The sequence below is a fragment of the Scyliorhinus torazame genome, chromosome 7, assembly GCF_047496885.1.
Source record: "Scyliorhinus torazame isolate Kashiwa2021f chromosome 7, sScyTor2.1, whole genome shotgun sequence".
In the NCBI taxonomy this organism is placed as follows: domain Eukaryota; kingdom Metazoa; phylum Chordata; class Chondrichthyes; order Carcharhiniformes; family Scyliorhinidae; genus Scyliorhinus; species Scyliorhinus torazame.
This window is the reverse complement of record NC_092713.1, coordinates 255,376,891-255,391,519: the sequence shown is the minus strand read 5'-3', so window position 1 is coordinate 255,391,519 and position 14,629 is coordinate 255,376,891. Positions and strand designations below refer to the sequence as shown.

At 43.5% G+C, this 14,629-nt stretch overlaps 1 protein-coding gene across 7 annotated transcripts in view; it reads right to left on the bottom strand.

Annotated features, from left to right (window-relative positions):
* fam13b (family with sequence similarity 13 member B) overlaps positions 1-14,629 on the bottom strand; it is a 190,423-nt gene that overhangs the window by 126,116 nt on the left and 49,678 nt on the right. For all 7 annotated transcript variants that reach the window (XM_072512300.1, XM_072512303.1, XM_072512307.1 and 4 more), the window contains one exon: positions 13,481-13,614. In XM_072512300.1, coding sequence (XP_072368401.1) covers positions 13,481-13,614 — 134 coding nt within the window. The remainder of the gene's footprint in view (positions 1-13,480; positions 13,615-14,629) is intronic.

Sequence of the window (14,629 nt, the reverse complement as noted above, 5' to 3'; positions counted from 1 at the left end):
CACCGCAGTCCCACTGCGCCACGTCGCCCTGTAAAATAAGTTAAGGGAATTCGGAGGCTGGATCGACAAAACTGTTGAAATCCCTCACAAGTGAGAAAGAGTTTAATGAGATTTTATAACTCTGGTCACTAACGTCTGGAGGGTTTACTCAGAAATTTCTGGAGTCTGTCTTGGTTGCATCTGCCATTAATGTGTGTGGTGCATTCATATTTACCTCATGTTACTTTTGGCAGATAATGTAGATAGCTATATAAAGTCAGAAAAGTAAAACAAAAATTTTTTTGTCGAAAACCATAGAATTTTGTGCCTTTAGTAGGTAACCAGAATTTCAAACTTTGTCGACTTGAAAAGTTACTGGTAACTAACAGATTGCAACACAATCAAAAATTTGAGTGGAAGCTCAGGTTTTCATGCTGATGTCGCAATACTACATTTTAAAAACTAATAAAATTACCACAACTTATTGACTGGTTTAACAACAAATCGCTACTTCCAAACACAAATAATAATTTGTACAAATTTCAAAACTCAATAATGAACACCGAGCTTCTGGTAGCGGTGAAGACTCATCAGGCCACACACTTTGGATTTACAATTACTAAGGTAAAATGCAGAAGACCTCTTATTTGAGTGACTGTTCGTCAACACTGACCTGAACCCATGCAAGTCTTTTCTATCTGGAAGACACAGAATGGTAAATACTAACACATCCGCTTTTGGTAAACGGTATATCCTCCTGGGAGAACAAATAAGTTGAATTGTCTCTATCTGAACTTGCACACCGTGATTATCAGGGTTGGTTTGTCAGCCCGCTCCTAGTTTCTTACTTCTACATTTTTTTTCCCCCTAATCTTCCAACCCAGGCTGAGCAAGAACTTTATCGAACAGTGTGCTGCTGAAGACTTCAGTAGAGGGCTACAGAGTCAGAGACACAGAAGCCATTTCTGTTTTACAGCAAAAGCAGTCATAAAAACGGGTATGTTTAAAGGTCCAGCCACACTGTCAAAAGCTACGAAGTAGGTAGGTTTGTACAGTAAGTGGAAAAGTTTGGGAGGGTGGGGTCAGTATTATAGTTAGTCAAAGTATCTTTGGGGTATCTCCCAGTTACAAATGCCCTGAAGCCCAGAGGTTATGGGACAAATACGCTGAATCATCTCTCTTGCACAATCATCCATCCCAAATCTTTATTGGTGATCTATGTATTGGTGATCTCTGTATTTCTCCAACTTTGGGGCAGCCTCTCCTTTAAACACAAATCAGAGGCAAAAAAAAAAATGCACTCCTGACTGGATGACAAAAATTCTGAAATAGTCCATCAACAAACAACTGAACTTGGGTTCCATTAGACAGAACATCCAAAAAACAAACTAACAACTACGGAAAGGAAAATTAACTGAAGTTTCTATGTATCACCACTTCTGCAAGAGCTTCTGGCACATTTCAACGTGGCAGATTTCCTTCCAAGATGTTGACTAAAGATCCCTGAGGGACATATTTGTAACTCAAAGATGCTCCAGTACTTAGGGTTCTAAAGTAATTGACGAGATGGTGACATAGTGGTAGTCACTGGGACAAGTATTCCAGACACCCAGGGTAATGCGTTGGGGACCAGGGTGAAATCCCATTCTGGCAGATAGAAATACCACCATCACCATTCCTGAGTATGTCTTGTACAAGTGGCACCGCCAGGACAGACCAAGCAGAGGTGGCAGCAATATCGTGTGGGGTGGGGGGGGGAAAGTGAAGAGATACAAATAGCCCTGGGGGTCCTCATCATCAAATATGGTCCTCACAAGGTTTCATGGCATCAGGTCAAACATGAGCAAGGAAAGCTCCAGCTGATCTCCACGTACCACCCCCCTCAGGGATAAACCAGTAGCCGTCCATGTTGAACACCAATTGAGGAGGCACCGAGGCTGGCATGGGTACAGAATGACTCTGGTTGGGGGACTTCAATGTACGTCACCAAAAGTGGCTTTATAGCACGACTGCAAACCTTAAAGGACATAACTAGAACTGGGACTGCGGCAGGTGGCAAGGGAACCAACAAGAAGGAAAAGCATGCTTGACCTTTTCCTCATCAACTTGCCTGCAACAGATGCATCTGTGACTCTACCTGAACCTATCCCTACCAATCTAACTGTCATGGATTAATCTGCCCATCGCAAAGTCCATGTGGAGATGAAATCCCATCTTCACACTGGGGATACCCTACATTGTATTGTGTGGCACTACCACCATGCTAAATAGTATAGACTTGAACAGATCCAGCAATCAAGGCTGGGCATCCATGAAGTGCGGTTGGCCATCAGCAGCAGCAGAATTGGACTCAGCCAAAATCTCATGGCCTGGCACATCCCCCACTCTACCATTACCACCCAGTCAGGGGATCAACCCTAATTCTATGAAGAGTGTAAGCAGGCATGCCAGAAGCAACGTTAGGCATACCCAAGAATGAGGGGTCAAGCTAATCATTTTTTTTCCAATAAAGGGGCCATTTCGCGTGGCCAATCCACCTACCCTTCATATCTTTGGGTTGTGGGGAGAGACCCATGCAGACATGGGGAGAATGTGTAAACTCCACATGGAGTGTGATCCGGAGACGGGATCGAACCCGGGTCTTCAGTGCCATGAGGCAGCAGTGCTGACCACTGCCCCGTCCTGGGTCAAGCTAATGATGCTACAATACAGGAATACTTGCGTGCAAAACAGCCCAAGCAACATGCTTTTCCACAAGCAATGGATCAGGTCCAAGTTCTGCAGTCCTGCCACATCCAGCCGTGAATGGTGGTGGGTAATTAAGCAACTCATATGGAGGAAGCGGCTCCACAAATATTTCCATTTACAATGATGGAGAACCAGTGCAAAGGATACAGCTGATGCATTCACAACAATCTTCAGTTAGAAGTGCCAAGTGGATGATCATGTCAGCCCTGAGAAGCAGGACAAATCCAATCCAGCTAATTACCACTCCATCAGGCTACTTTGATTATCAATATAGTGATGGAAAGGGTCATCAAAAGAGTCATCAAGCAGCACTTGCTGAGCAATAACCTACTCGTTGACGCTCAGTTTGGATTTTGCCAGGGTGACCCAGCTCCTGACCTCATTACAGCCTTGATTCAAACATGGACAAAATTTTACTGAACTACAGAGCTGAGGTGAGTGTGACTGCCCTGGACATTGAGAAAGCATTTGATAAGAGTGTGGCATCAAGGAGCCTTAGCAAAGCTGGAATCAAAGAGAATCGAAAAGGAAAGCCCTCCACTGGTTGGAATCATGCCTGCCACAAAGGAGATAGTTGTGGTTGTTGGAGGTCAATCACCTCAATTTCAGGACATCACTGAACAAGTTCCTTAGGTTACTGTCCTCGTCCCAACCATTTCAGGTGCTTCATCAATGTCCATCCCTCCATCCCATGTCAGAAGTGGGAAGTTCACAGATTATTGCACAATGTTCAGCACCATTCATGACTTTTCAGACATTGGTTGTCAGTGTCCATATGCAGCAAGAATGCAACATTCAGCCTTGGGCTTATAAGTAGCAAGTTACATACACACTATACAAGTGCCAGGCAATGACCATCTCCAACAAGAGGAGATTCAAACCATCTCCCACTGACATTAGATTGCATTACCATTACTGAATCCCCACTATTAACATCCAGGGGCTTACCATTGACCAGAAACCAAACTAACCCAGCCATATAAATACTGTGACTGCAACAGCAGGTCAGAGGGTGAGAGTTCTGCAGCATTTAATTTACCTCCCCTAAGCCTGTCCAACATTTGCATGGCACAAATCAGGAGTGTGCTGGAAAACTCATCACTTATCTTGATAAGTGCCGCTCCATATACACTCAAGAAGCTCAATACCATCCAGGACAAAGCAGCCCGCTTTGTTCAGCCCATCCTCCACCAGACACATTGCTGAAATTCACCAAGGCTCATTTATGGGCGGCATGATGGCCCAATGGTTAGCACTGCTGCCGCACCACTCCAGAGACTTGGGTTCAATTCCGGTCTCGGGTGACTGTGTGGAGTTTGCACTTTCTCCCAGTGTCTGCATGGGTTTTCTCCAAATGCTCCAGTTTCCTCCATCAGTCCAAAGATGTGTAGGTTAGATGGATTGGCCGTGCCAAATTGTCCCTTAGTCTCCAAAAGGTTAGGTGGGATTATTGGGTTATGGAGATAGGGTGTGGCGTGGGCTTCAGTAGGGCGCTGTTTCCAAGGGCTGGTGCAGATTCGATGGGCCAAATGGTCTCGTTTTGCACTGTAAATTCTATGATTCTATGATGATATAATTTGACAGTACCTTTCAAACATACAACCTCTACCACCCAGAAGGACAAGGGCAGATGCATGGGAACACCACCAGCTGCAAGTTCCCCTCTAAGCCAAACACCATCCTAACTTGGACCCTGTATCACCATCCACTAACAGCACTGAGGGTGTACCTACACCTCATGAACTGCAGCAGTACAAGGCAGCAGCTCACCACTACCTTCTCAGGGATATTATAAATGGGCAATAAATGCTGGCCTGGTCAGCAATGCCGACATCCTGAAATGGAAGTTAAACAGCGTATTAGCTCAGATTGGAGTAATTGGAAGGAGTGTTACATTAATGAAAAAAGTATTACTCAAACTGAAAGGAGGAATCTACAGCAGAGATCGATTTTGCCAGGCATTGGCCATCTCCAACAGGAAAGAATCTAACCGTTGATATTTACTGGCATTACCATCGCTGAAACCGGACCATCAACATCCAAGAAGGCTACCATTGACCAGAAACTGAACTCGATTAGCCATATCGTGAGGCAGGTCAGAGGCTAGGAATCCTGCAGCCATTAACTCACCTCCTGACTATCAAAGCATATCAACCATTTACAGGGCACAAGTCAGGGGTGTGATGGAATACTTTCCACTTGCCTGGATGAGTGCAGCTCCTACATGAAGCTTGACGCATCGGCTTGATTGGCACTCCTTCCACAAACATTCACTCCCTCCACCACTAAGAACAATGGCAGCAGTGTATACTATTAAGATCTCAGACCAGGTCCAACAGTGGCTAGGATAATAATCTTTATTGTCACAAGTAGGCTTACATTAACATTGCAATGAAGTTACAGTGAAAAGCCCCTAGTCGGCACATTCCGGCACCTGTTCGGGTACACTGAAGGAGAATTCAGAATGCCCAATCGCCTAACAAGCACATCATTCGGGACTTGTGGGAGGAAACCGGAGCACCCGGAGGAAACCCACACAGACACAGAGAGAACGTGCAGACTCCACACAGAGTGACCAAAGCCGGGAAACAAACATGGGATCCTGGCGCTGTGAAGCAACAATGCTAACCACTGTGCTACCGTGCTGCTGGACCAAAACCCATTTTAACACTGTGCGGAAAAATGATTCACTCCAGTATTGATTGCATTAAAGAATTAGGGCTTTGGTATTTCTAAAGCAAAATCTTTATTATGAATAAAATATTAAACTTTTAACCTCATGCCTGAAAATAGCTCACAATAACCCCTTAACACAAATATACAAACAAGATACAGTTCTCAATCCAGCTTAAACATCAGCAACGCATGGAGTAAAATTTGCTTTAAGATGATATTTGGGCCCCGGTTAGAATCCCTGCAGATTCTGGCTGAATCTTCAAATCGCTACTTTAACTATGTTGCCTCTTCCTTGTCTTCAGACATGACTGCTCTGCTTTAAAATATTATTATTTTTTTCCAAATCATCCTACTTGGAAGGAATTATGGACTCGGGGTCAAGCAGATCAGAATTTAGTTTCTCTCTCAAGCTTCTCCAAACTACTGCCGCTCTGCTTTCCTGAGCGCCACGCAGCAATGATCTCAATCATCCCAAGCTGAAAAACAAATTATCTCTGCATAGTGTAAAAGCACATCAACTCCCCATCAATCCATATTCGCCTGGTCAATTTTACCTGCTGTTTCCAAGAGACAAAACAAAATCATTTTTAAAACCATGACCACGGCAACCAAACACCCTATGCTCCCAGGCTTTTAACCCTTAACTTGTCCCAATATTTTGAAGTCAATGTTCCCCAAATCCTCCAATCATCACAGTACCATCTACAAGATGCATTGCAGGAACTCAACAAGGCTAAAGGCAGTACCTTCCAAACCAGCAGCTGGTAGGCCAGCAGGTGGGAACACGCTCACTGGAAGTTCCCCTCCAAGTCATCATCACCCTGGTTTGGAACTATAGCACCATTCCCTCAAAATCTTGGAACACACCAACAACCCTGTGGATGTACGTACATCACAGGGACTGTTGTGGTTCAAGGCAGCAGCTCACCACCACCTTCTCAAGGGAAATTAGGGATGGGGGATAACTGCTGGCCCAGCCAGTGATACCCACATACCGCAAATCAATGAAAAAAAAATCAAGGCTTTGGTGGATGCGGCTCCCGGGTTGTAAAGTAATTTTGAAAGTTGTGTAAATCGCAAATTAGAAATACAAAGATTCAGGAAAGCAGAGGGCAGTGAGGCTATATGGGTAGAGATCAGGAATAAGAAGGGTGCAGTCACACTGTTGGGGGTTTACTACAGGCCTCCCAACAGTCAGCGGGAGATAGAGGAGCAGATAGGTAGACAGATTTTGGAAAAGAGTAAAAACAGGGTTGTTGTGATGGGAGACTTCAACTTCCCCAATATTGACTGGGACTCACTTAGTGCCAGGGCTTAGACGGGGCAGAGTTTGTAAGGAGCATCCAGGAGGGCTTCTTAAAACAATATATAGACAGTCCAACTAGGGAGGGGGCTGTACTGGACCTGGTATTGGGGAATGAGCCTGGCCAGGTGGTAGGAGTTTCAGTAGGGGAGCATTTCGGTAACAGTGACCACAATTCAATAAATTTTAAAGTGCTGGTGGACAAGGATAAGAGTGGTCCTAGGGTGAATGTGCTAAATTGGGGGAAGGCTAATTACAACAATATTAGGCGGGAACTGACAAACCTAGATTGGGGGCGGATGTTTGAGGGTAAATCAACATCTGACATGTGGGAGACTTTCAAGTGTCAGTTGAAAGGAATTCAGGACCGGCATGTTCCTGTGAGGAAGAAGGATACATACGGCAAATTTTCGGAACCTTGGATAACGAGAGATATTGTAGGCCTTGTCAAAAAGAAAATGGAGGCATTTGTCAGGGCTAGAAGGCTGGGAACAGACAAAGCCTGTGTGGAATACAAGGAAAGTAGGAAGGAACTTAAGCAAGGAGTCGGGAGGGCCATAAGCGGTCACGAAAAGTCATCGGCAAATAGGGTTAAGGAAAACCCCAAGACTTTTTACACGTACATAAAAAGCAAGAGGGTAGCCAGGGAAAGGGTTGGCACACTGAAGGACAGGGGAGGGCATCTATGTGTGGAGCCAGAGGAAATGGGCGAGGTACTAAATGAATACTTTGCATCAGTATGCACCAAAGAGAAGGAATTGGTGGATGTTGAGTCTGGAGAAGGGTGTATAGAGAGCCTGGGTCACATTGGGATCCAAAAAGGTGAGGTGTTGGGCGTCTTGAAAAATATTACAGTAGATAAGTCCCCAGGGCCTGATGGGATCTACCCCAGAATACTGAAGGAGGCTAGAGAGGAAATTGCTGAGGCCTTGACAGAAATCTTTGGATCCTCACTGATGTCCCGGAGGACTGGAGAATAGCCAATGTTGTTCATTTGTTTAAGAAGGGTAGCAAGGATAACCCAGGGAACTACAGGCCGGTGAGCCTTACGTCAGTGGTAGGGAAATTACTGGAGAGAATTCTTCGAGACTGGATCTACTCCCATTTGGAAGCAAATGGACGTATTAATGAGAGGCAGCATGGTTTTGTGAAGGGAAGGTCGTGTCTCACTAACTTGATAGAGTTTTTCGAAGAGGTCACAAAGATGATTGATGCAGGTAGGGCAGTGGATGTTGTCTATATGGATTTTAGTAAGGCCTTTGACAAGGTCCCTCATGGCAGACTGGTACAAAAGGTGAAGTCACACAGGATCAGGGGTGAGTTTGGAGGAAAATGTAACTGGTCTGATTAGCAAGTTTGCAGACACAAAGGTTGGTGGAATTGCGGATAGCAATGAGGACTGTCAGAGGGTACAGCAGGATTTAGATAGTTTGGAAACTTGGATGGAGAGATAGCAGATGGAGTTTAATCCGGACATATGTGAGGTAATGCATTTTGGAAGGTCTAATGCAGGTAGGGAATGTACAGTGAATGGTAGAACCCTCAAGAGTATTGAAAGTCAGAGAGATTTAGGTGTACAGGTCCACAGGTCACTGAAAGGGGCAACACAGGTAGAGAAGGTAGTCAAGAAGGCAGACGGCATGCTTGCCTTCATTGGCCAGCGCATGGAGTACAAGAATTAGCAAGTCATGTTGCAGCTGTATAGAACCTTAGTTAGGCCACACTTGGAGTATAGTGTTCAATTCTGGTCGCCGCACTACCAGAATGATGTGGAGGCTTTAGAGAGGGTGCAGAAGAGATTTACCAGGATGTTGCCTGGTATGGAGGGCATTAGCTATGAGGAGAGGTTGAATAAAATCGGTTGTTCTCACTGGAACGACCGAGGTTGAGGGACAACCTGATAGAGGTCTAATAAATTATGAGGGGCATAGACAGAGTGGATAGTCAAGAGGCTTTTCCCCAGGGTAGAGGGGTCAATTACTAGGGGGCATAGGTTTAAGATGCGAGGGGCAAGGTTTAGAGTAGATGTACGAGGCAAGTTTTTTTTACTCAGAGGGTAGTGGGTGCCTGGAACTCGCTGCCAGAGGTGGTGGTGGAAGCAGGGACGGTAGTGACATTTAAGGGGCATCTTGACAAATACATGAATAGGATGGGAATAGAGGGATACGGACCCAGGAAGTGTAGAAGATTGTAGTTTAGTCAGGCAGCATGGTCGGCACAGGCTTGGAGGGCCGAAGGGCCTGTTCCTGTGCTGTACTTTTCTTTGTTCTTTGGTAAAGGATTGAATCTATATTTCCATTTCACACAAGATAGTAAAATTGAAAGAATATGAAAGGAAAATGACAGTTTAATCCTGCTATACAAATGTGAAGCATATTAAGAGGACTTTAGGATAGTGAAAATGTCTGGTTAAAATATGTCCATTTTAAAGAAACGACTACAATATACAAGCTTGCAGTCCACTAAGTAGGATGAAAGAGAGACTGTGTGGAAGACCCACTTCCTGTTTGTTTTTCCTAACTTTTTTTTATAAATTTAGAGTACCCAATTATTTTTTTCCCCAATGAAGGGGCAATTTAGTATGGCCACTCCACCTAACCTGCACATCTTTGGGTTGGGGGGGGGTGGGGAAGAACCCACACAGACACAGGGAGACCGTGCAAACTCCACACAGACAGTGACCCGGGGTCAGGATCGACCTGGGTCCTCAGCACAGTAGGCAGCAGTGCTAATCACTGTGCCGCCCTGTGAGAGTGAGAGTGATCTACTGCAAACTAAAGATCTTTTGAGAATACAATGTGGAAATCTACTCCACACAACTGCACTCAAGACAATTGAACAAAACGGTCGCAGCTTCGAATCACCACCATTCAGGATAGAATTAGCAGCCACATGCAAAAATGTAGCTTGATTAGAAAGAGCCAGCATGGGTTTCTGAGCAGGAATCAAGATGAAGTAACATGCAGTTTTTTGAAACGGTAACAGAAAGAGTCAATGAGGGTAGCATGGTTAATATGGTGTAGATGGACTTTCAGAAGGCATTCGATACAGTGCCACAAAACAGACTTGCAAAAAGTTATAGCTCATGGACAGTAGCAACATGGATACAAAATTGACTGAATAAGAGGAAGCAAAATTATGGGATGGACAGAGTAGATAGGGAAAAACCTCCTGCTAGTAAAAGGATCAAGAATGAGAAGGCACAGATTTAAAGTGATTTACAAAAGAAGCATACATGATGCGAGAAAAAAACTCTTAGTGATTCAGATCTGGGATGCTCTGCCTGGAAGTATGGCAGAGGCAGATTCAATGAAGGCATTCAAGAGGGCATTAGATGATGGCCTGAATAGAAACAATATGCAGGGGTACAAGGAAAAGGCAGGGGAATGACACTAACTCATGATGCGTGTTTGGAGAGCTGGTGCAGACATTCGGCGTAACAATTGTGTGTGACATGAACAGAATTAAAGTTGATTTGTTCAAATTAATGATTTAAATTCAAGTGAGACAGGGCAGCTCAGTGGCGCAAGTGGAGCATGGTTGCCTCACGGTGCCGAAGTCCCAGGTTCGATCCCGGCTCTGGGTCACTGTCCATGTGGAGTTTGCACATTCTCCCCATGTTTGCGTGGGTTTTGCCCCCACAACCCAAAAAATGTGCAGGCTAGGTGGATTGGTCATGCTAAAATTGCCCCTTAATTGGAAAAAAATGAATTGGATATTCAAAAAAAATTTTAAAAATAAAAATAATAAATTCAAGTGAGACAATAGTTCATTTTTAAATTCTCAAAAAAATCTTATGGTCAGACCTGGAGTGGTAAATAGGAGCGTCATTTTCTAACCCATGTGCTTACCAATTGTGCTTCATCTAAGTGATATCTGAACAGAAATAAAATTGACTTGTTCAAATGAATGATTTAAGCAGAAGTGAGACAACAGTTCACATCAATGTTTTTGAATGTTTCCAATGCTAAAAGCAAAGTATCATTAGAGATTCTAGTTTAAAAGCTGGAATGTCAGTCCTTCAGTTAAGCAATTGAGGGAGATAGCAAGGAAGAAATACTTCATATAAACTAATCTCCCTTTACCTTCCAATCAATCATGTGTGGGACACTGGTTCCTGCACTCCAGGATTACACCATTAAATCTTGAAGAAACCTGGAATCATTATTTTTGGAAATAAAGTAGATTGAATTTTGGTGTCAGTTCTGTGCCAGATTAACCAGTTTAGAATAAATAATTTAACATCGGTTTTTGTTTTTAACATCTGAATAATGCTAATCAAAATCTAGGAGATATGGGAAACTTTCATTTACCATACTACGTTTCACGTTCCAAGGATATCCCAAATTGCATTACAACTAATCAATCAACTGAAGTGTAGAAACAAGCACTCATTTGCATGCAGCAAGGTCCTACAATCAGGACTGAGATAACTGATTCATAGGGCTAATTCAGGGATAAGTGTTGCTGAGGACATTAGGAGAACACCTCTACTCTTCTTTGAATAGTGCTGTGGGATATTTTAATCAGGCATTGGACTTAGCGTTTACATTCATCTGCAAGACACCACTTCCAAAACACGGCACTCCCCTCAGTGCTGCATTGAAGCACCAGTGTAGATCATGACTATCAAAGTCATTTTGTTTTTAAAAAGTGACCTATAACCAGCTTTATTTACAGGTCATAAACCATTACTAGCTTACCATAAATAAGCAGATCATTCCACCACATAATCAGGAATAGAAAACTATCAGAAGGCGGCATTTTTAAATGAAATGCAACATTTAATTCAACTGATTTTTGATGTCAAACAAAAGCTTGAAAAAAATAAAGCAATCTGTGTGAACTGTAAGAGACTATTATTTCCAAACCAAATAGCTATTTAAAATGTTATGCTCTACAAAAAAGTCATATTTTTTTGAAAGCTCAATTTCATCCAGAAGCTGCTCTGCTACCAGCTGTAGTTCCACCTATCTTTATCCCCACCCTAGGTCAGTATGCAGCTGCATAGGAACAATGTTGAGAAGCATCCATATCCTGAAAACTGACTGAAAGCATCCAAGCTTCAAAACTTCACTTCTAATCACATGTTGATGGGTGCATTCTTCTTCTCAAACCATTATACATCCACATTTACCACCTTCAAATGTTTCCAATGGTATTCTACTGTGAAATGAAGGACAAATATTTGGGTCATCAATAAACATGATATACAGTTCAGTCATTCAGTTTAATGCCGATCAAATGGTAATGTTCAGTACGGGAACTGATGCACAATACACTTTGCTTCTCAGTAGGGTCACCTCTGCCGTCAGAGATGAATGGAAATGTTTAGGAATCATACAGTTTCACCTTAAATTGGTATCAACAGCGTGTCTGGTCCATAAACCTTTAGTGATTTATTTAAATTATTGCAGAAAAAAAACTCTTTAAAAATTGAAAGACTGATTTTAGATCATGCTTATTTAAACTGGAATGAACCATTTATTTTGACCTATATTGAAGACTTAGCAGAAACAAATATAAAATGTACGAAGTATTTTAGAAGTAAATATTGTGTTCTAATTACTGCATAAAGATGGTATCTTATAGATTTCAAAAATGTAATGTAGAAACCACATAAATGACTCAATATTGCATCACTAACTTGGGCAGCAGTTAAACAAAAATTCTGAATTTTGTTATTTTCATTTCCCACATACGGGATGTAAAATTCTCAATTCTCAACGTTAAGAGAAATAGATATACTAATTCCAACTGGGCGACAAGATGGCACAGTGGTTAACACTGCTGCCTCACAGCATCAGGGTGTGATTGTGACATTGGGTAACTGCGAAGTTTGCACATTCTCCCAGAGTCTGCGTGAGTTTCCTCCAGGTGCTCCGGTTTCCTCCCAGTCCAAAGACGTGCAGGTTAGGTGGATTGGCCATGCTAAATTGCCCCGGAGGGTCGGGTTGGGGCTAGGTAGAGTGGTCTTTCGAAGTGTCGGTGCAGACTTAATGGGCCGAATGGCCTCTTTCTGCACTGTAGGGATTCTATGATTTTATGAACTGTGTTGGATTATACAGAGGGCAGACTCCCTGCAACCCAGTGAAAATGTCAGGAACTAGCCTGTCTCAGCATGCTAGCTCGTCCCTCTTTAGTTTTTTGGGGCAATAGCCCTTCAAATAGCATGAAGTAGGACTTCTGTTTGTCTCCAGGAGGAAGTGCTGTCTCAGACTGCCAGCCAATTGGTGGCCAGCAGCTCTGCAGTAGCACGCTAGCAGGAAGAGGCGCAGTGGCCACTGCTGAAGCTGCATGCAGGCCAGGAAGGAGGCATCCAGGTAGGTCTGGAATCTCACTGGGTCAGACTGATAGACCCTAACAAAGGCGATGGGGTACATTTGGCAGCACAGGAGGTAAAGGCCTCCAATTAGTAATGGGGACCAGGAGGCACCACCTGCCTATAAACGGCCAGCAGCCCATAAAGTTGATCCTGCCGGACTGTATACAGAGTGCCAGCCTCTCCCGTCATTCGTTAAATCAGAACAGCAGAAGGAGGAGCCCCATAATTGGGCATTAACTTTCCACACAAGGTACTCAATTGGGCCATGGGTGGGTGGACCCAGGGTGACCCACCCAAAGTCACTCCCACTGCTCAAAATAGAGGTGGAGGCAGGTGAGTCAGAAGTAATGGCATTAGGAAAGCGAGTGGTTAGACTGATAAAAGTTCAGCCCAGTGTCAATATGAATAATACCCAAAATTGTTCAATTGCTAAGCCTTTAATATTTTACCTTGCTGACAAATAAATGTCAGATTCAGTTATATTCTTAGTTATCAAGTGCTCAGCATTCATCAAGATCCTCTCAGATTCTTCAGGAAGTACATCAGTTTGTTCTATTTTATCACCTTCACATGATTCAGTAACCTGAAATCAGAAGCATTAACATTAGTGCTATGAACAAAACAAAGCTGAAAAATGCTCAACGGTGACATCTCAGAACCCATCCTTTTGCTGAAAGTCAAACAAATATACAGTTATCAAAAATAGCTCGTCTGCCCAGAGATGTCCAACAATCTTTAATAGAAGAAACAGATAGACAAAATCTATCCTAAGTAGTCTCAGGGGCTGGTTTAGCAGTGGGCTAAATAGCTGGCTTCTAAAGGCCAGCAGCGCGGGTTCAATTCCCATACCAGCCTCCCCGAACAGGCGCCGGAATGTGGCGACTAGGGGCGTTTCATAGTAACTTCATTTGACGTCTACTTGTGACAACAAGCGATTTTCATTTTCATTTCATTATTTGCAATCTCAGGCAGATCATGGAATGACCTTAAAGTCTCACATGTCAACCAAGAAAGTAAACCACTTCTGAAAAATTATGCTGATTACATATGACATAAAAACATGTAATGAACTACAAGAATAACCACAATGGTCTGACTATTTGGAGGAAAAGTACATAAGTAAGAATCAAAGTGGTAAATTTCTGCTGGGGTTCAGCATAGGCTCTTTGCTCCCAGCAAATTTTGATATTTTACTGTCACAATAACATTTGTATAGAGGTTAAATCTTAAATAAATGTCCTAGATGCTCCAGAGAGTGAATGCCTCCACCTCGTGCGCGAGGTTGGGGCTGATACAGCTGAAGGTGGTATACAGAGCACACCTCACGAGAGGATGAGCCGATTCTTTGAAGGAGTAGAAGATGTGTGTGAACGTTGCGGGGTGTCCCCGCTAATCACGTTCATATATTTTGGTCCTGTCCAAAGCTAGAGGATTACTGGAAGGAGGTTTTTAGGGTAATTTCTAAAGTGGTGCATGTGAAACTGGACCCAGACCCCTGGGAGGCCATATTCGGGGTGTCGGACCAGCCAGAGCTGGAAACGGGTGCGGAGGCAGATGTTGTAGCCTTCGCCTAGTTGATCCCCCGAAGGTGGATCCTG